We start from the raw sequence: 21059 nt of genomic DNA, 5'->3' as shown, positions 1-21059 counted from the left end.
AGGTATGGTGAAATGATACAACCTTGACACACACCTTTCCTGACTTTGAACCACCCAGTATTTCCCTGTTTTTTCCAAACAACTGCCTCTTGATCTAGGTACAGGTTCCTCATGAGCACAATTAAGTATTCTGGAATTAACATTCTTGTCAATGTTATCCATAATTTGCTATGATCCACACTGTTGAATACCTTTGCATATTCAATAAAACACAGGTAATCATCTTTCTGGTATTCTCTCCTTTTAGCCAGGATCCATCTGACATCAGCAATGATACCCCTGGTTCCACGTTCTTTTCTGAATCAAGTCTGAATTTCTGGCAGTTCTGACAAACCAATAGACACATGATGGGGTGTCTTTTCTAGTTCTGTTTATATTAATTGATTTTTCTCATTAGAATTCATGTTTTTCCTATTTTCCCAAACCAGGTAATTTTTTATTGGATATCTGAAATTGTGATTTTACCTTTTTTGGATGCTGAATACCTTTTATTTCTTTAAATATTCTTGATATATGTTTTATGTGTCAGTGAATTTAGTATGATAATTTGGCAAGACAGTGGAATGGACTTTCATCCAGGGCTAAATTAATCCACTACTGACACAATACCTTTCTGATTACTTTAACCAGTATCAGGTGTGTAAAGAACTACAAGATATTTCCACTTTGACTGGTAGAAACATTATCTATTATGAGCCTGTTTTTCTTCCCAGAATTGTGAAAACTACACCATTATGGTTTTTAGTTGCCAATCAGTGAATTATGACTCATAGTGACCCCATATATGCCGAGTAGAACCACTCCATAGGGTGTTCAAGGCTGTGATCTTTTGGAAGGAGATCACTAGGACTGTTTTCTGAGTCTCCTCTGGGTTGTTTTGAATTGCCAACGTTTCAGATAGTTACGACATACTTTAAACTTTAATATATTTTGAAATCATAAATAAAAATTGCGTAACTTGAAAGCATAGCTTTGAAGTATTTGCTTAAGAATAGATTATAGCACATTTCCTCTAAAGACATGAGGGATATTTATACACTATTGGAACTATATAAAAAAAATCTTACCTACAGAATATTCTTCTAAGATTCAGTGGTCTCTCTCTTTATGAAATACACAAAAGGAAAAAGAGACTTAAAAACAGTAACACAGTGTTAGAAAAATAATAACAAAAATTGCCATTATGTTAACAGTTGAGGTTACACATATAATTTGCATAATACAGTAAAACCTGCTAATGCCAGAATCAATCTAAGGCAGAAACCTGTCAGAGACAGGAAAGGAAGATATCTTTCCATTAAAATCAGCAATACGAAAGTGGTAAGACTGCACCTGTCAAAAGCAGAATATTTGCAAGACCAAGGGAGACAAGGCAGGCCCTTTGAGCTCTGGCTTTCACTGATTTCACTGTAGTAATGCACACTTTGAAACTTTTTTTCACTCATTCATTTCACATTTATTTAGTACTCACTATGTATCATATATGTATCATATGGAATCCCTGGTGGCGTAGTGGTTAAGTGCTATGGCTGCTAACCAAAGGGTTGGCAGTTGGAATCTGCCAGGCACTCCTTGAAAACTCTATGGGGCAGTTCTACCCTGTCCTATAGGGTTGCTATGAGTCAGAATCTACTCCATGGCACTGTTTGATTTTGGTTTTGGTATGTAGCATATGGAACACTGGTAGTAGAGTGGTTAAGAGCTCAGCTGCTAACTAAGTGGTTGGCCGTTCGAATCCACCAGTCACTCCTTAGAAACCCTATGGGGCAGCTCTACTCTGGCCTGCAGGGTCACTATGAGTTGGAATTGACAGATCGGCAATTTTTTTTTTTTTTTTTTTTTAATGTACTATACAAAAAAAAAAAAAATACAAGGCAGTTCAAATTCACCAGGCAGTCCTTGGAAACCCCACAGGGAAGTTCTACTCTGTCCTATAGGGTCTCTATAAGTTGGAATCAACCCAACAGCAACAGGTTATACTGGGCCCAGGTGACACAGTGGTTAAAAGCTCAGCTGCTAACGAAATGTCGGCAATTCGAATCCACCAACCGTTCCTCGTTAACATTAAGGGGAAGTTCTATTCTGTCCCGTAGGGTTCTTATGAGTTGGAACTGACTAGACAACATGAATTTTTTGTTTACGTACCATACAAAGGAGTCCTATGCTGCTAACCAAAAGGTCAGTATTTTAAACCCACCAGCCACTCTGTGGGAGAAAAGACCTGGTGATCTGTTTCTGTAAAGACTACCTCCTATGGGGGATTCTCTGTCAGATAGGGTCAGTAAGAGTTGGAATTGACTCCATGACACATAACAAAATAACATATGCAACATACAAATTGAGAAATGTTATACATGCAGAAATGAGATATAGACACTTCCTGAGAAGATTAGTTCCAGAAAAATTGAATGAGCAGGATTCTGTCAAAATGTAAAACCAAAGTAAAGATTTTGCTAGGATAATTAGATACGGTAGGATGACCTTTTAAGGCACAAAATTAAGGAAATTTACAAGGCTCATCTGAAGGCTACCTGGAGGTAATTGAATAGCAGCAATACAATTTTGAAGGGTTTTCTTTTAAAATGAATTCTAAAGAAAGTTATTCTGCAGTTGCTCAAGGCTATTTTGATATCAAAATTGAGTAAATCTAGATTTCAACTAGAGCAAAATATTGTAATTTTAGGAGCTTGCAGTGTCTTCTAATGCCTACAAAACTACTGTGCAAAATTAGAACAATTAACTATGTTTCATCGACATAATTAAAACAAATAACTATTTGTTATCAAATGTATGAAGATAAATATTCTTTTTGTGTAACTGAAGAAGCAAGATGTTAACTTTTATTTGTTCAGCTACTCATTCAACAAATATGTAACTGTCTAGTCTGTGTCAGCTACTATTTTGGACACTTGATTATATTAAATAATCCCCCCCAAAAACCCATTGGTGTCAAGTCGATTCTGACTCATAGCAACCTGAATGGACAGAGTAGAACTGTCCCATCGGATTTCAAAGGAGCCACTGATGGATTTGAAGTGCTGACTTACTGATTAGTAACCAAGCTCTTAACCTATGTGCCACCAGGGCTCCAACTAAAATGACCCATAGTTACTCTACACAAGGCCAGGATATGTATAATGTGTGCGTGTTTACAGAATTCTGACTGTTATAGATAATCTGTTATTTTCTTTTTCTGAATAGGTTTGCCTGGAAATACATGTTATTTTGTCATCTCTCATATCATACTATGCTATGAGTATGTTTTGGCAGAATTATCAAAAAGACAATGCACAATAAAAGAAAGATTATGCTGCATATTTTCTGTTTTGTGATACTTCCTGTCCTAATCCATGTGTGATAAGATGGCCACAATTTCAAACTATTGAGCTGTTTTCACTGCTGTTTCAGAGGACTAGAGATACATTTTTTTCTTCCAAAAAGACATAAATTTCAAGCATATTCCTACATGCACAGTCTTTATTTCTACTTTTTATATGTACAGATTATGCTAACACACTCAAAAACCAAACCAAACCCATTGCTGTCAACTCAAATCATAGCAATCCTACAGAACACAGTGGAATGGCCACATACAGTTTCTAAGGCTGTAAATTTTCACTTTCTCGCACACAGAGGGCCTGGTGGGCTCTAACCACCAACCTTCTGGTTAACAGCTAAGCTGTTTTACCACTGACCCACAAGGGCTCCTATGCTAACATAACTATTCCTTTAAGCACTTATTTTTCCCAGTTTGGGCAGCAGTAAGGCTACATAATATAAGTGTCCCCTCGAGGTCACTTAATTTCAATTTAGACTGTCATATCTTATATCCCACAAATATCTTTCATTGCCATCTAGTCAATCTGACTCCTAGAGACCCTCACAGAGACCAAAAAGTAGGTAGTTGGTAGTTGAAACTCCCTAGCCTCACCATAGGAAAAGGAAATGGCCGTAGGCTTCTGGAAATATTAAAGCCTCGAAACCCCTACGGAGCAGTTCTACCCTGTCCTATCAGATTATAATGAGTCAGAAATGACTCAGTGACACTTAACAACAATAAGAATAAATATATGGTCAACAGCCTTAGCTGAATTCCTTGAGTTATTTATTCTAACATTTTCCAGATTTGCTCCTCATTCCCTTTGCCACAGCACCTTTCTTAAACCTTTCCCAGAGTTGGTTGCATTTCCTATCCCAGCCCATACCTGAAAGAAAAGAAATCCTACTGTCAATCCACAGGCAGTGTGGCAGACACCGAGAACATAAGCATTTTAATGTCCTCTAGCAGTGGTGTCACCAATATCTGTCATTCAAAAAATATGTATTGAGTGCCTGTTAACTACCAGACACTATTCTAGATGCAGAAAACATAGTAGGGAATAAAAGACAAAAGCTCTACTTTCATGGAGCTTATATTTCATTTGGGAAGAACAGACAAGAAGCAAGCAAATAATACATAACACATAATGATAAAGAAGTGAAACACAGGCAAGGGCATACATACAATTTTGAGCAGCATAGTCAAGGATGGCTTTTCTTGTAGAGTGACAATTTAGAAAAGAAATGAATTAAGTATGGGGCTGTGCATGGAGAAATGCAATTCCAAGGGGTAGGAATACCAAATACAAATACATTGTGGTAGGAATACGTTTTGCTTGGGGAATCTTCAAGGAGAAAAACATGGATGGAGAAGAAAGTAAGAAGCGGATAGAAAGAAATTAGGTTAGAGAGAAACCGAGGTGCCAGTTATTAAATCTCTGTGGTTTCAATTTAAATTTTGGATCAAGATGGAAGCCATTGAGAAAAGACATTATCTGATTTATTCTTTGGAAAGGAGGCAACAGTGGAAGCAATGATACCTTTATGTTGACCTTCTAGAAATCTCTACACTCTTGATTTTTCTGTATCTTTTTATTCCATCTGTTAAGTTTTAATTTCATATTATTTTCTTCTAATTCATGACTTCATATTTATCATTCAAAATAAACTTACAATACCTTAAACAAATTCTGTGAACCCCTGGATTTGAGTAACTCTATTTGTTAAACTCTCAATCCTGGAAAATCCCTAAATTCGTGTACACTATTTCTCTACACAGGAATCTCAATTCTCAAGGAAAAGGAAATATTTCTTCTTTATGTTTTCTAAATCTTTTCCTAATATTGGTCAAACACCTCTCCTTTACCCTTCAATAAACTGCCAACACATCAATAATTTTTGGAAGCATCTAACTAATCTCCCCTAGTACTCATTTCCAAAAAAAATCATCTTCCTATTTCATAGAGAAAATTGAGTTCATCTTACCTCTTTCAGCTTAGCTCAGCAATGCCTGTTTTAGGATTTTGGGGTGTTCATAGTGCCATAGGTGAGGGACTTAAGAAGGAGGTCTAAATTTTGCTAGTCTCCCCCTGGTCAGGTAAGTCTAATTAGGTGGGCTGAAAAATTATGCTAACTATGTTCCACCTAGCATTGTTAGAAGGTGGAAACCCCAAGTTTTTGCTGGACATGACTCGTATTGGCCGATAAACAAGAGAAGCTGGTGGGAGTACAGGAAAGAAACTTTTATTTCATTGCACAAAAATAAGAAATCAGTCAGAGCTGCTGCTGCCTAGCCTGCTTGCCAAGGGTGGGCAGGCAAAGTTACTTTTAAAGGGTTTACAAGCAGGGAGTTCATACGAGTTACAACAGCAGCATTCTTAAACATACTATGCAGGCACAATGGGGTTTACCTATAACCTCCAAGGAAAAGCAGGGTTCAGATGCAAAGCTAGGGGGAGAGGAAACCAAGCAAAGGAAACAGGATTCTTAATACAACACTATGGATGCTCTGTCTCAGCATCATAGCTGAGAATGCTACAAGGATTGAATTGTACCCCCCAAATTATGTGCCGAGTTGGCTTGGCCATGATTCCCAGTATTGTACAGTTGTCCTCCATTTTGTGATCTGGTGTAACTATCCTCCATTCTGTGATGGGTCATAAATCTTAACCTCTGCATATGGTTATAATCACATTTCTGAATGGACTATGTTTGTTATACTAATGAAGCAAGATTAGGTTATATTAATGAGTATTAAATTATGTTTCTTATGTGAATAAGGCAAGATTAAGGTATACCTAGAGTCATTCTCTTTTGAGATATAAAAAAGATTAAACAAGCAAACTAAGTAGTAGAGACGAGGGAAGAGAATGGCAAGCTACATGAAGAATGCCCAGGAACAGAAGCTCAGAAGAGACAAGGCTCTTCCTCCAGAGCAGAGAGAGAAAGCCTCCCCTAGAGCTGGCCATCTAAAGTGAGACTTCTAGCCTTCTAAACTGTGAGAGAATGCATTTCTGTGTGTTAAAGCCACCCGCTTGCACCATTTTTGTTATACCAGTATTAGACAACTAAAGCAAAGGCCCACAGCCAGTTATTTTTATACTCCAAAGCCCAGACAGCATACTACATGTGCAAGCATCAGGCCTCTAAAGGTAAGGCAGTGGAGGTCTCATCATGCCCCCGAGGCTTGTTTCCAAGGGGATAAATTTGGTGCTCCTAATTCTTTTACTTAATATACCATGGATTGCCAGAAGAATGAGCTAATCTGTTTTGGAAGAAGTACAGCCAGCATACTCCTTAGAAGGGAAGATGCTGAGACTTTGACTCATATACTTTGGACATGTGATCAGGAAGGGCCAGTCCCTGGAGAAGGACATCATGTTTGGTAAAAAACAGGGTCAAGAGAAAAGAGGGTGACCTTTAGTGTGATGATCTGACACAGTAGATGATACAATGGGCTCAAACATAGCAACAATTGTGAGATTGGTGCAGTACCAGGCAGTGTTTTGTTTTGTTGTTCCCAGTGTCACTATGAATCAGAACCGACTTGGTGGTACCTAATAACATTGACAGGGAACTGCCAGTAATTCAAGCTGGACTCCAAAGAGGACATGGAACCAGGGATATCATTGCTGATGAAAGATGCATCTTGGCTGAAAGCAGAGAATAATAGAAAGATATTTACCTGTGTTTTAATGACTATACAAAGACATTAGACTGTGTGGTTCATAACAAATTATGGATAACATTGAGAAGAATGGGAATTCCAGAAAACTTAATTGTTTCCATGAGAAATGTGACACAGATAGACAGTGGTTTGAACAAAACAAGGGGAAGTTACATGGTTAAAAGTGAGGAAAGGTGTGTGTCACTGTTGTACTTTTCACTATACTTATTCAGTCTATATGCTAGGCAAATAATCCAAGAATCTGGGCTATATGAAAGAGAAGGTGTCATCAGGATTAGAGGAAAACTCATTAACAACCTGCATTACGTAGATGACACAACCTTGCTTGCTGAAAGTGAAGAGGACATGAAGCACTTACTGATGAAGATCAAGGACCACAGCCTTCAGTATAGATTACACCTCAACATAAAGAAAACAAAAATTCTCACAGCTGCACCAAAAAGCAACATCATGATCAGTGGAGAAAAGATGGAGATTGTCAAGGATTTTAATTTACTTGCATCCACAATCAACACCCATGGAAGCAGTAGTCAAGAAATCAAGACACATTGCATTAGGCAAATTTGCTGCAAGAGACCTCTCTAAAGTGTTGAAATGCAAAGATGTCACCTTGAAGACTAACGTGCACCTGACCCAAACCATGGCACTTTTAATCACCTCATATGCATGCAAAAGCTGGAAAACAAATAAGAAAGACTGAAGAAGAATCCACATCTTTGAATTATGGTGTTGAATAAGAATATTGAATATACAATACACTGCCAAATGAATGAACAAATGTTTCTTGGAAGACATAAAGCCAGAATGGTTCCTTAGAAGCAAGGATGGCAAGACTACATCTCACTTACTTTGGACATGTTATCAGGAGGAACCAGTCCCTAGAAAAGGTTGGTAAAGTGGAGGGTCAGCAAAAAAGAGCAAGTCTCTCAGAGAGATGAACTGACACGGTGGCCATGAGGATGGCACTGGACTAGGCAGTGTTTTGTTCTGTTGCACATATGGTCACTGTGAGTCGTAACTGACTTGATGGAACCTATCAACAATAACATCAACATTCAAAAAGTGACCTAATTGCCCAGGCTATTTTCAGAAACCGGAGACAAAAAACCAAACTTATTTCTTTGTGACACACATATTATACTCATGTTATCTAGGGCTCCTTTCCTCAGTCTACTTACTTGTGAGTGTACACATGTTTCCTATACGATATCTACATTCAGAGTTGTGATTACAATCAATAAGCTGATGATTTCCACATCAGCAGTTCTAGTATGGACCATCTCCCAAATTTAGACTCACATATCCAATCACTTCTTGGACTTGTATACCTGACATTGCCTTTAAACTTGTCTGTTTCACAAATTTTAAAGTATGTGCCTTCAGAGACAGGACAGGATTTTGTCTGTTTGTACTTCCACTCTTCAGGAGATTTTTCAGTGGATTTTTTCATATTAGTAATTAAGTCAGGAACATAACCCAGGAAATTTCTTTAAATAAATAGGCATCATGGAGTTTTGTCATAAACTGTAGACCATGTTTTCATCATAGAAAAAATAAAGGAGAAGGAGGAGAAGAAGGCAAAAAAGTCAGCATAAATATACTACGAATATCTCTATAAATATCTGTTCACGGGTTGCATCGTTATGCCATCAATTTAATGCCTTACCTGTGATTTAGCAACAGCAATTTGTTGATGTTTTTACTTATAAATGACCCTGACATTTTCAAAGTGTGTGGTATTTGCTTTTAGAGAATGAAATATCTGTTACTTAATTATAAAATATCATGACATGTTCTGGTTCACCAGTCTTCTAAAATGCCCTACTGTAACTGGAGTATGAGATGGTAATAACACAAGAAGGTCACTCCTGTGTTAATTTTCCATTATACTTATTTCCACTGTCATACATAATCCCCACACTTCCTACCTTATTGCATCAGAAAATAATGGGTGGAAAAATGCCTACATTTTGGTGTTCCAAATGTGAAAAAAAAAAAACGTGAAAGAGGACTCTAAACCACAACTAAAATGGCTGGCAAAGGCCTGAATCAGACTCCATGTTGTCATAGCCCTTTGCCTCTCTTTTCAGAGTACATGATCCATGACTACACTTTTGACCAAGAAAACTTGTTCTGCAATATTCTCAGGTGGCCCACCCAGAGTGTTGCGGGAAACAGAAGGAACCAGCTCTGGAACATAGGAAACTGGCAAAGGCTGAGTACCCCAGCTCATAGAAAATCTTTCTAAATGAGGTTCGTGATAGCATGTCGAATGCCAACCAATCAAATGTGTGCCTGTAGTCTTCCCAACTCTGTACAAAATTCTACAGAACTAATTATAAAAGACATATACTTATGCTCCTTCTTTGGAATGCCATGTTGAACTTTCATTTTGACGTTTCCAGATTTGCAAATCTTTGTATCTGAATAAAAGTCTTATTTTACAGAAATGCTGTTTAATTTTTAGCACAATCTAAAATCTGTATGACTTAACTTATTTTTAAAAGTGCTTTTTTTTAGCATCTATCAGTTTATCTTACCTGGTAGGTTGCTGTTGTGGTTGTTGTTTTCTTATTTTTTGGTAGTGTTTTTGGAGGGTTAGTTTATTTATTCACTAGGCCATGTATGTCATAATTCTTTAACATTGGTTAAATGAATTAATGAGGAAATAAATGAGGAAGGGAAGAAAGAAAATCAGGGAGGGAATAAAATACGAAAAGAGGAGAGAGAAAAGAGAAAAAGCAAAGAAGGAAGAAAAACATTCTTTAAAACTCCAAAAATGACTAACGCAGGGTTTATTTTTTAAAATAAGACTTATTTCAACAGTCACTGAACCTTAAATATCTTCTTCTTTTTTTTTTTCTGTTGATAATGCAGTAAACCAAACCAAATCCACTGCCATCGAGTTGATTCCATCTCATAGTGACCCTATAGGACAGAGTAGAGCTGCCCCAAAGGGTTTCTAAGGAGCTCCTGGTGGATTCGAACTGCTGACCTTTTGGTTAGTAGTTGTAGCTCTTAACCACTACACAACCAGGGTTTCTGGATAATGCACTAGAGAGCTTATATATCTTTTTTTTTTTTTTTTTTTTGACAATGCACTAAAGATTGAGTTTCCTTTGCATTTGAGTAGATGTATATACAATGCTTAGAAATCCTATGGCAAAAAACAATAAGAACAATTAAAATTAAATTTAACTTGAATTTTTTACTTGACTGTCTTAGAAGAAGTACAGCTTGAATGCTTCTTAGAACCCAAGATGGTAAGCCTTCGTCTCATTAATTCAGACATGTTATTGGGAGGGAGCAGCCCATGGAGAAGGACATCATGCTTGGAAAAGTAGAAGTGAGGAAGACCCTCGATGACATGGCTTGACACAGTGGCTTTAATGATGAACTCAAGCATAGCAATGATTGTGAGGATGGGGCAAGACTGCCTAGTGTTCTTTCTTTGGTACTTTGAGTCCCTATGAGTCAGAAACACCTGATGGTCACCTAATAACAACAATAAACTTTAAAATTATTTTGTATATTACCCAGAGAATAACCATAATTTCAAATGGGGCTGTTCAAATACAGTATAGAAAATTCACCAAATAAATATTTCTTTAAAATGCTCGACACAAACTAAACCTAAAATTCTGTTTTGGCATTAAGTCCATAGACAATGCATTTAGAGGTCTATCACGTGGCTTCTTGAACTTTAGAGTACATATGAGATCACCTGTAGATGCCGCTAAAATGCGTTTTCCTGCTGTACTGCCAAGAGTCTATTTCAGCAGCCTGGAATAGGGGCATGTGATTTTGCAGTCCTCACAAGCTCTCAGGTGGTGCTGATTCTGAGGGTTCCACAGATTGCTCTTGGAGTAGCAAATGAATTAGGATATATAACTCTGCCAAACTTTCCAAATGATTTTCTGCTGTTCGGCTCTGACTGTAATGAATTATCCAATCAGTAGCAAAGAGGTGATTTTTTTATATGTATACACACTTGCCTAAGGACTTACTGAAACTAATTTTTCCTTCCATCCAGCGTTATTATATCAACACACTGTTTTCAATAAGGAATGAGTCCCTAAAGATTCAAAGGAAATAAAGCTCCCAAACGAACTCACCAGTTACTATATGAGATAGTAACTGAGCTCTTAAACCAAAAAAACCAAACCCAACACTGTCCGGTTGATTCCGACTTGCAGAGACCTCATAGAATAGAGGAGGACCCATAGGAAGTCCAAGGCTGTAAATCTTCAGGGAAGCAAACTGCGACATCTTTTTTCCAGGGAGCAGCTGGTGGGTTCAAACTGCTGACCTTTTGTTTAGCAGCTCAGCTCACTAACCATCCACCACCAGGGCTCCTTTCCTGAGCTTTTAGGGTCATTTGACTTTAAATATGAGATTTATTTTACCATACAATACCCAAAGAATTACTGATTTTGGCAAATGTTTGGTTCTACTTGATAAACTAATCTAGACACAACGGAACAAGATAAAAGTGACATTTAAATAATAATTTTTAGGAAATGCATTAGAAACAAATGACTTCAATTTTCTTATGCCAGTTATCACCATTTATTAGAAGACAGGTTAAGTTTGCTCACATGGTAGGTATCTTTTTTGGACATGTGTTTGTGAAAATAGAGGCCACGAAGTTCTACAGAAATATTTTTACCACTCATTTCTACACGTGGTTTACTCTAAAACGCTTTTTCCTTTGCCCTAGTCACAGGTGCCTAGACTAACACTGGCATTAACATTTGATGGGTATTTTGTTTCCTGGTTAATTTGCCTTCACAATCTTCTATTGTAAAATCACGTTGGTAAGTTTCTTCTCAGCATCCTTAAGGGCAGATTTTGAGGATTAACTTCAGTTCCCATATGATCTCATAACTGACATAGTTTAGGAAAACAGAGGAAGGATTCCAGTGCATTTAAATATACCTGCCCTCTGGAGAAGCACACCATCTCTCAGGGCTTCATTTGGGCTCCTCTGACTGGTGAGTTCATTTTGGGTAAAAGGTAATGCATTTACATGCATTATAATATGAAGCTTTATTCTAATCTTTTGCTTACTAGAATAAACTGAAAACCTTTTATGAAAATGCATACAATTTATTGATAATTTTCCATCAAAAGTTTTAAAGAAATGGTGATGTTATGTCAGGATCTGAAGGTGAGTTCAGGATCTCAATGCCTCTGAGTCAACATTAGCCATTGCTGTCCAAAGTCAACACTGAAAATGGAGGGGATGTGCGCTATCTTTTCTTCATCCTTGACCTAACATCTGACATCCACTTTGTTAATGATTACTTTTTCTCTTAATTTAAAGTTAAAGTTAAAATTTCATAGGATAATAATCTCCTGAATTGCTTAAGCTGTCTTTTTGCAAATGTATGTACTGTTTCAAAGGTTTTAAGTAACTTTTCTCAAAGTTACTTTATTCCCATCACTAAATCATTTTAAATGGACTTTTCAAGGTTTCGATTCAAAAGTCAATAGACTCTTCATTGTTCTTTTCATCATTCAAAACACTTTTTGTTATTTTCCATAATTAACAGTGCATAGCAGTTACACTTCTCTGTTTTACTTAGTCTTTACTCATTTTTATTCATGATTTTGGTCAAAGGGAAAATTTAAACCCCTACATTTTTAATTGTGATTTTTAGAAATATTTGCTCACAGCCCTTGAATATATATAATATACACATACATATATATCTATATATATATGTAATCACTTTATATAAGCATCCCTTGATGCTTTTCAATAAAATTCCAGGCATATTAAACACCAAAACTTAATTTTTAATGCAAATTCCAGACATACACAACTAAAAGTTGCATTCTTTTTTGTATCTTAACATGACGAAAAGTTTGGGTTAACTAAACTACTAAATGATAGAAAAAGTTCATCAAGAAATATGTAATTGTTATAGTTTGTCTAATACAAGCAACCTTAGCTTAAGTCAGTGAGACAAAAACATCAGATAAGAAACAGGGGACATACCACTTGCCATGACCTCTGCTTCACATGTTGAAGACTTAGAATTATTTAGAAAAATAGCTTTTCTGTCATTAAACGAAAGATGTTACCATAATGTTCTATAACAACTGACAAGTTAAAAAAAAAGAAAGAAAACTCCCTTTATTCATTAAAGATTTCTTTTACAGTTCGTAATTCACAGGTATAAATATCATGTGTCTGTGAGTTCTTCCGTAATAATATTTTCCAGTCAAAATATTTTTGTTCGGGTGTCTGTAATTCCGAACTGGAGCTGTGATGGTGCAGTGGTTAAGAGCTCGGCTGCTAACCTAAAGGTCAGCAGTTGGAATCCACCAGCCACATCCTGGAAATCCAAAGGGACAGTTCTACTCCATCCTATAGGTTCGCAAGGAGTCAGAATGGACTCGATGGCAACGGGTTTCGTCTTTTTTTTTTTTTTTTTGAATTCAGAAATAAATAATCTGCTTTGCTTCTTTTTCAACAGTTATGAAACCGGATTCAAAGAATTGTATAAAGATATCAAATAGTTCCAGAACAGGTTAAATGTGTTGAATGAGAATATTTGGAAATTTAAATAGCTTTTACCATTTCGATTTCCCAAAGTAGCCACAGATATTTTCCCTGTGAGTTCTTTTGCAATTCAGTTGTTCTCTGCCCAGTATCATCAATGTTCTGATGTTGGGGTTGTACTATCTACACAATGCTCAGGCCAGAAACCTGGCATATTAAGATTCATTCTATTATAAAACCAGGCTCTATTGCCTGTCATTCTACTTTCTGAACGTCTCTTTGTGCTGTCTCTTAGTTATTACCCTTACTCAAAGCTTCATATAATCTCATAACTATCTAAGAAGTTGCCCTGTTTCAGGTTGTTTCCTCATTACTTTCTGAAGTATTTGCATTTCCAACATTCTGTACTTTTTCACGTTTTTATTTCTGTTCAGGCTCTAGACGTGTTCCACTTCCCCTCTCCCTTTCCTGTCTTTACCCTGCTCTATACCCTTGTTTTGCTGGTCTGTATAAGGTGCTCTTTTTGCGTGCTTTTAGAGCATGTTAGTATTTCCATTTCAGAACACTTTTTTTTTTTTTTTTTACTAGTTATTATCTCCTACCCAGTGGTTGGAAACCCTGGTGGAGTAGTGGTTAAGTGCTATGGCTGCTAACCAAATGTCTAGCAGTTTGAATTCACCAGGCACTCCTTGGAAACTCTATGGGGCAGTTTTACTCTCTCCTATAGGGTCATTATGAGTCGGAACCGACTTGACGGCATTGGGTTGGTTGGTTGGTTTGGGTACCCAGTGGTTTAGTGCTACAGCTGCTAACCAATAGGTCAACAGTTCAAATCCACTAGCTGTTCCTAGGAAACCTATGGGGCAATTCTACTGTATCCTATAGGGTTGGAATGAGTTGGAATCACTCAGTGGCAGTGGGTTTATCTTGGTTTACTAGTCTGTAAATTCCCTGATGTCACAGTATGTGTTTTAAGTGTTTCTGTATGTCTAGTATGTTTCATAAAGCTTTGGAGCATAGTTTGATCAATAAATGTTTAATGAATGAGCCAAGGAATAAATATGTTGCTGATTTCTCACATATGCTTTCACAGGACTCAGCAAAATATGAAGTTCTTTATCTTTGCCTTCATCTTGGCCGTGATGGCTGCCATGACTGTAAGTGTATCAGGAAATTTTGAAGAATATGTTCTCAGGAATTTTCCAAAGAATCTTGTTCATTACCTGTGTTCTGGCCTATGTTTGCATTGACCTGAACAAAGCTTTATAAAAGTTGATGCTTTTGTATGAATATTTTCCTTAAATTAACCTACATGAGTTCATTAAAAACTTAGAATAAATCTTGGGTACATGCACATGCACACACAAAGACTTCAAATGTAATTATCTCATTGTAAAAATAAATTTTAAAAAGCCTCCATAAAGATATGGAACTACAAATCTAATAAAACATACTTAAATATAAAAAGTTCCAGATATATCTAAAGTCAGGAGTTCCCAGATAGTTTTGTCATTTATGACTCTGTTTCTCTTGGTAAAGCACTTGACCTTTTTGCTTGTTTTTCTTCTTCTTCTGCTAAAATTAGTGCTTCTTTCTACACTGGTATTCTTTATGTCTAAATTATTGGGAAATTTATCATGCAATAATAATAGTACTTCAACTAATCCACCAAATTCTAAAGGACGTTTAAAACATCCAGTCTGCTATGGAAACACAGTTTATCACATTATTGTGTTATAAAAGGATAGATAGAAAAAAAAAATAAAACTCTGGGAAGAAAAGCAGACAGCTGAGCTCTATCAGCGAGACAAAAGCTTAAGTAGCTTTCGAGCTACTTAAAACATTATGCATATAAAAAATTCTGTTTGGGGCCAAATCCAAAGTTTACCTTTTCAGTTTTCACTCTCCTGTTTACAGCAATAGACTTTCCCTATCTTTCACACACAAAAGAAATATGGCCCAAAATAAACTGACATTTAAATATCACAGATTAATCAGAGCAAAAGCCTACTTTTCACTTACTTTAAAGATGCCATTGTACAAAGATGTCCAGTTTAGAGTATCAACTTCCATCCATTAGATTTAATCATAATTGTTGCAGCTTTGTGCATTTTTACATTCAATCTTGAGTTATATATTAAGATGTTAATTATATTGTTCTTTTCTCCTTTTAAGAGAGCTGATTCATCTGAAGAGGTAAGACAATTTCATTCAATGGAACATTCAATAATCAACAGTGTATCGTATTTTAAACAATTGTTCTTTATTTTAACAGCATCATCATAGAAGATTCCGTGTAAGTATTTGCCTGAAAATATTGTGTTGTTCAAACCTACTTCCTTTTCTGAGTATTTATTCTATTAAAAAAATCAATACTTTTCTTTGAAATGTATTTATATCATGAATGCCCAAAGTACACATTGATTTCATATATTTATGATACACCAGAGAAAGATCCAAGACTGTTGTGTACCAGTAACATATAAATGGAAACTAAAATACCACCTTCAAGAAGCCAGTCTCTGAATTTCAGTATCTTTGTCTGGTGAATGAACACCTTGACTAAAATACAGTTGAAATTCTAACTCCATTAAGTACAGTATATGCCTAATGGAGCTGATAATGTAAGTGATGTGGTTTTTACCTTCCAATTTTAGGTGGGTGATGAAGTTGGCAGGTTAAACTGACCATGTTAAATGAGGTGGAAAATTTATTTAACATTTTTTCTTAATGACGTGAACCCTTGACATCTCACTGTTTTGGCATGTTACATTAACATGGTAGGGTCTGAAAGATTCTTAAAGATATAGTAAATAAATGAATTAAAATGACATAAAATAAAAAGATACAGAAGGAAAGATAAGGATATTTGTATTAACAAATGTAAATATTAAGTAATGTAGGAATTTTAAGAGAGAACAAAATCATTATAAATCAAGAATAAGGCGAAGCAGCCATAATCTCTCTCTCCATCCCTCTCTCTCTGTCTCACACACATACACACAATCTCTCCCTCCATCTAAGTTGATATTCATCAATTATTCCTTCCTGGAATATTCAAAGATGGACAAGACTGTAGCTTGGTGGTAATATTATAAAGAAGATGTAAGTCTCCTTTGAGTGTTTGGATGTAATCAGTAGTGTCAGATGTGCTACAAAACAACAAAATTGCCAGTAAATGGTAAAAAGATATTTTATGATTTTACCTTCTTTTAAATATTTGATTATAAAAAATGAAAAGCTAACGGAAAGGTTGGAAAAATAATTATGTAGATAATATGTAAGTTCCTACTAATTTTAAGAACCTACATTTTCAATGGAAATTATTGTGAAATAATTGTACTGTCATTGCCTCAATTCTCTAGAATTTTCTCTTTCCTTTTGTGTGTATACAGGGAGAACGTTTTGAATATCAGCCTTTTCCAGGATACTATCAACAATATTATCCCGCACCACCTTACCCAGGTCCATATGCTAACAACTTTCCTCAGTAACCACAAGAGTTGATTACACAGGTATGCCAAGTTTAGTGACATTTTTGCTCTCTGTAAATATCAATAATGACATATAGTTAAAAGAAGAAAACATCAAACCCAAACCAGGTCGGCATTAAGAAATTTATCCTGGCGTTGTTGTTAGGTGCTATTGAGTCAGTTCCGACTCATAGCAACCCTAATATACAACAAAATGAAACACTGCTTGGTCTTGTGCCATTCCCACAATCGTTCTTTTGCTTGACGCCATTGTTGCAGCCACTGAGTTAACCCATCACATTGAGGATTTCTTCTTTTTTGTTAACCCTGTAATTTACCAAACATGATGTCCTTCTCCAGGGACTGAGCTCTCCTGACAACATGTCCAAAGTATATAGGACACAGTCTCGCCATCCCTGCTTCTAAGGAGCATTCTGGGTATACTTCTTCCAAGACAGATTTGTTCATTCTTTTGGCCGTATATGGTATATTCAATATTCTTCACCAACACCACAATTCAAAGGTGTCAATTCTTCCTCTGTCTTCCTTGTTTATTGTCCAGCTTTTGCTTGCACATGAAACTATTGAAAATAGCATGGCTTGAGTCAGGCACACCTTAGTCTTCAAGGTGACATCTTTGCTTTTCAACACTCTAAAGAGTTCGTTTGCCACAAATTTGTTAAATGCAATGCATCTTTTGAGTTTTTGACTTGCGCTTCCGTGTGTTGATTATGGATCCAAGTAAAATGAAATACTTGACAACTTCAATCTTCATTTATCATGGTGTTGCTTATTGGTCCAGTTGTGAGGATTTTTGTTTTCTTTATGTTGAAGTGTAATCCACACTGAAGGCTGTGGTCGTTGATCTTCATCAGTAAGTGCTTCAAGTCCTCTTCACTTCCAGCAAGCAAGGCTGTATCGTCTGCATAATGCAGGTTGTTCATGAGTCTTCCACCAATTCTGATGTACCATTCTTCTTCATGTAGTACAGCTTCTTGTATTATTTGCTCAGCATACAGATTGAATAAGTATGATGAAAGGATACAACCCTGACGCACACCTTTCCTGACTTTAAACCACCCAGTATCTTCTTGTTCTGTCCAAACACCTGCCTCTTGATCTATGTACAGTTCCTCATGAGCACAATTAAGTGTTCTGGAATTTCCATTCTTCTCAATGTTATCTATAATTTGTTATGATCCACACATTTGAATGTCTTTGCATACCTAATAAAACTCAGGTAGGCATCTTTCTGGTATTCTCTGCCTTCAGCCAAGATCCATATGACATTAGCAATGATATGCCTGGTGTGCCTATCCCGAAATGTACTTATTTGTGTGAATGCTTCCAAAAGAAAGCTTTTATCCCACTGTGGTTAAGAGTCTGGACTCTGTGGAGAGAAATACCTGTGTTTGTAGGCTGGACCTGACAACCTGCAGTTCCATGGCTTTGAACCATTCTTAATCCTTTCTAAACCTCAATTTTTTCATTGACAAAAATAGATATTATAATTATACTTAACCACATTTTTAGGATTGGTGAAACTGTTAAAATATATATATCATATGAAGCTCTTGATCAGAAATTTGTACAATTGTGCCTACAGTTTTTCCTGTCTGTAAATCTGTTCCTGGATTTTGTTTCAAAGTTTCCCACCTAAAATACAATCCTTTGAGCACCTGTACCAGGTCAGAATCAGCATTTCAATAAGTTCCCTATATAATTCACATATACAATCAAAGTTGAGAATCCCTGCCCTAAGGCAGTTTAATGAGAAATTAGGAGCAGGATCACTGATCTAATATAATACCAAAAAGAAGATAGAAAATATTACTAATTTATTTTTCTGACATTCAGTTTTATCCATTCACACACAACGTAAAGCCTTCCAAATTCTATGAAAGATGAAGGATTTTGCTACAAAATAAAGCAATATTTTCTGGAGATAAAAGAAGACTGTCCTACATTTGAAGTTGATATTGTTCCAAAGGATTTCGATTACTTTTAAATGCACTTGTGGAGTTTATTCAAATTGAATTCTCTGTTGCCATTAATGACAGGGTGAAGAGTCTGAACATGGTCCCCTAGGCATTAGGTAATAACTGAGGATTTTTATCAAGTAAGGATGTATTAAAATATTATTCTGGGAAGATCCATATGGATAAAGCATGTAGGCTATATTTAAGGGGAAGAAGTAAAGTAGGTTGGTGACAGAAAGACATAAAGGAACATGAAAAAGAAACTCTAAGAAAGAACAATGAGCAGATTTCATGAGGGATTGAATGAGAGACCAAGCGGAGGGGGGGGGGGGAATAAATGAAATTCCTCAGGACTGGATTATCAGATAAGAGTGCTAAGCAACTATGCCTTTCTGAAAAAAAGAGAATAGTCAACTCTTAAAAGTCTATTTGTTTGTTTGTTTTTCTCTCCTATCCCTCCAAGGAATTCTGTTTTATGAGTATGGTTTGTTCTGTGTAAGATAATTAAAGAACATACTTATCTTAATTTTGAAAAAGAATAATTCAAATTGATAAGTGGGCTAAAATGCAGAACTGAACTACTAAACCTTGTATGAGAAATGACAAGAAGAATAAAAAGATTTGATAGAAATTCATTCAATAAATAAGTACCAGAAGTACAAGAAAAATAACAGTAATTTGCTATGTAGTCAGCTCAGCTATAATATTTAAAGAAAAGGAAATAAAGGAGTCCTTTAAAATACTAGAAAGAAAAGATTGGAAGGATTGGAAAGAAATCCTGATTGTTTTGTTATTATTTTAGAAAAGAAAGATCCAATTGAAATTTGTGTTTATTCAGTCATTAGATATTTCTTGATCACATATCAGTGAGAATTGCAGTGTGATAGCCATTGGGGATCTAAATATCATTACTCCAAAGTCTTTGCATTTAAGAGTTTATTGTCTACTTTTAGAGATAAATGTAAAAACAGGCAATCATTGGATAGAACACCCTTTGATAAAGAAGCAATGTGACCGGATGGGTTATATAGGTATGTAACACAAACAGGTGTATGTCAGCAAGAGTGAGAGAGGATAGGCAGATAATGAAGAAGCCATTGGGAAACAGTCAAAATAATTTAAGGAGATATAAGAATAAACTAAGAAAGAAGTAGTAGAGATAGATACAGTAGCCATGTACTCTAATGTTGCTTCCGATTATATAGCTGCTTTTGAACAATTTTGAGAGAGCTTTTTATACACAAGGTTTCAATCAATATGACACTATTTTTAGGGGTGGATATTTTTCACAAAGGAATATATCATCTGACAAGATGTAACTCAAAACCAAGAAAGCATAAGAATATTAACAATGACTTAATGCATAGTTCAAATTTAATAAAAATAGTATTTTCTTTCTATCCACAGGCTTGTCAAGAAGTCCTATTTGCTCTGTACTCACGATGATTTTCCTACTCTAAGGCCTATTTGCCCCTCAAGCAACATTTTATTAAACCTCATACAACACAAATGAAGTCCTTATAAAGCAAGTTTTATAAAATTATCTAAAATATTATAGTACTATTTGCATTATCTTATGTATTGTATTAGAATTTGAAAATAATTTGATCCATGAACAACTTCTCTGTATCTGAATTCTATGTTTTGAAGACAGAAAAGAGAATTTAATCAAATATGGCTACATATCTATAATAATAATCAATAGTTTTAGAAAATGTAGTATTCCCTAGACTCTTTGATTTTTTTTCTGCTTTGTTCTCTGATATAATAGTATCATACAAATTAAAAAAAAAACTACTCATACATAATAAATTCATCTCTCAAGTATATACTGGATATCTAATCTTTATCTCAAATCTCAGTATAATTTTTCTGCCTACATGATATGCCAATACTCTTTCTCCAGCATCTCAGTATTTCTAAAGAAAAGCCACATAATACCATATCATAATCTTCTGGGATAACTGTATTGGAAGAAAGAAGACCATGTCATATCTGTGTGGTTAATGAAGGGGCATGAACATTGTCTCGGCAATTTCATTTTAATTGTGAAATTTTGAAATGAAAGAACTTCTGATCCATGCTCTTTG

General features: G+C 35.8%; 1 protein-coding gene across 1 annotated transcript in view; it reads left to right on the top strand.

Moving 5' to 3' along the window:
* Nucleotides 1-20818, top strand: part of STATH (statherin) — a 58297-nt gene extending 37479 nt beyond the window's left edge. The window contains exon 5 of the mRNA XM_049885290.1: nt 20377-20818. Within this exon, the coding sequence (XP_049741247.1) occupies nt 20377-20415 (39 nt within the window). The 3' untranslated portion in view covers nt 20416-20818. The remainder of the gene's footprint in view (nt 1-20376) is intronic.
* Nucleotides 20819-21059: the final 241 nt, after the last annotated feature.

This window comes from Elephas maximus, chromosome 5 (assembly GCF_024166365.1).
Source record: "Elephas maximus indicus isolate mEleMax1 chromosome 5, mEleMax1 primary haplotype, whole genome shotgun sequence".
Classification (NCBI taxonomy): Eukaryota; Metazoa; Chordata; class Mammalia; order Proboscidea; family Elephantidae; genus Elephas; species Elephas maximus.
Note: the sequence above shows the minus strand (reverse complement) of the source record. Positions and strands in the feature narration are given on the sequence as shown.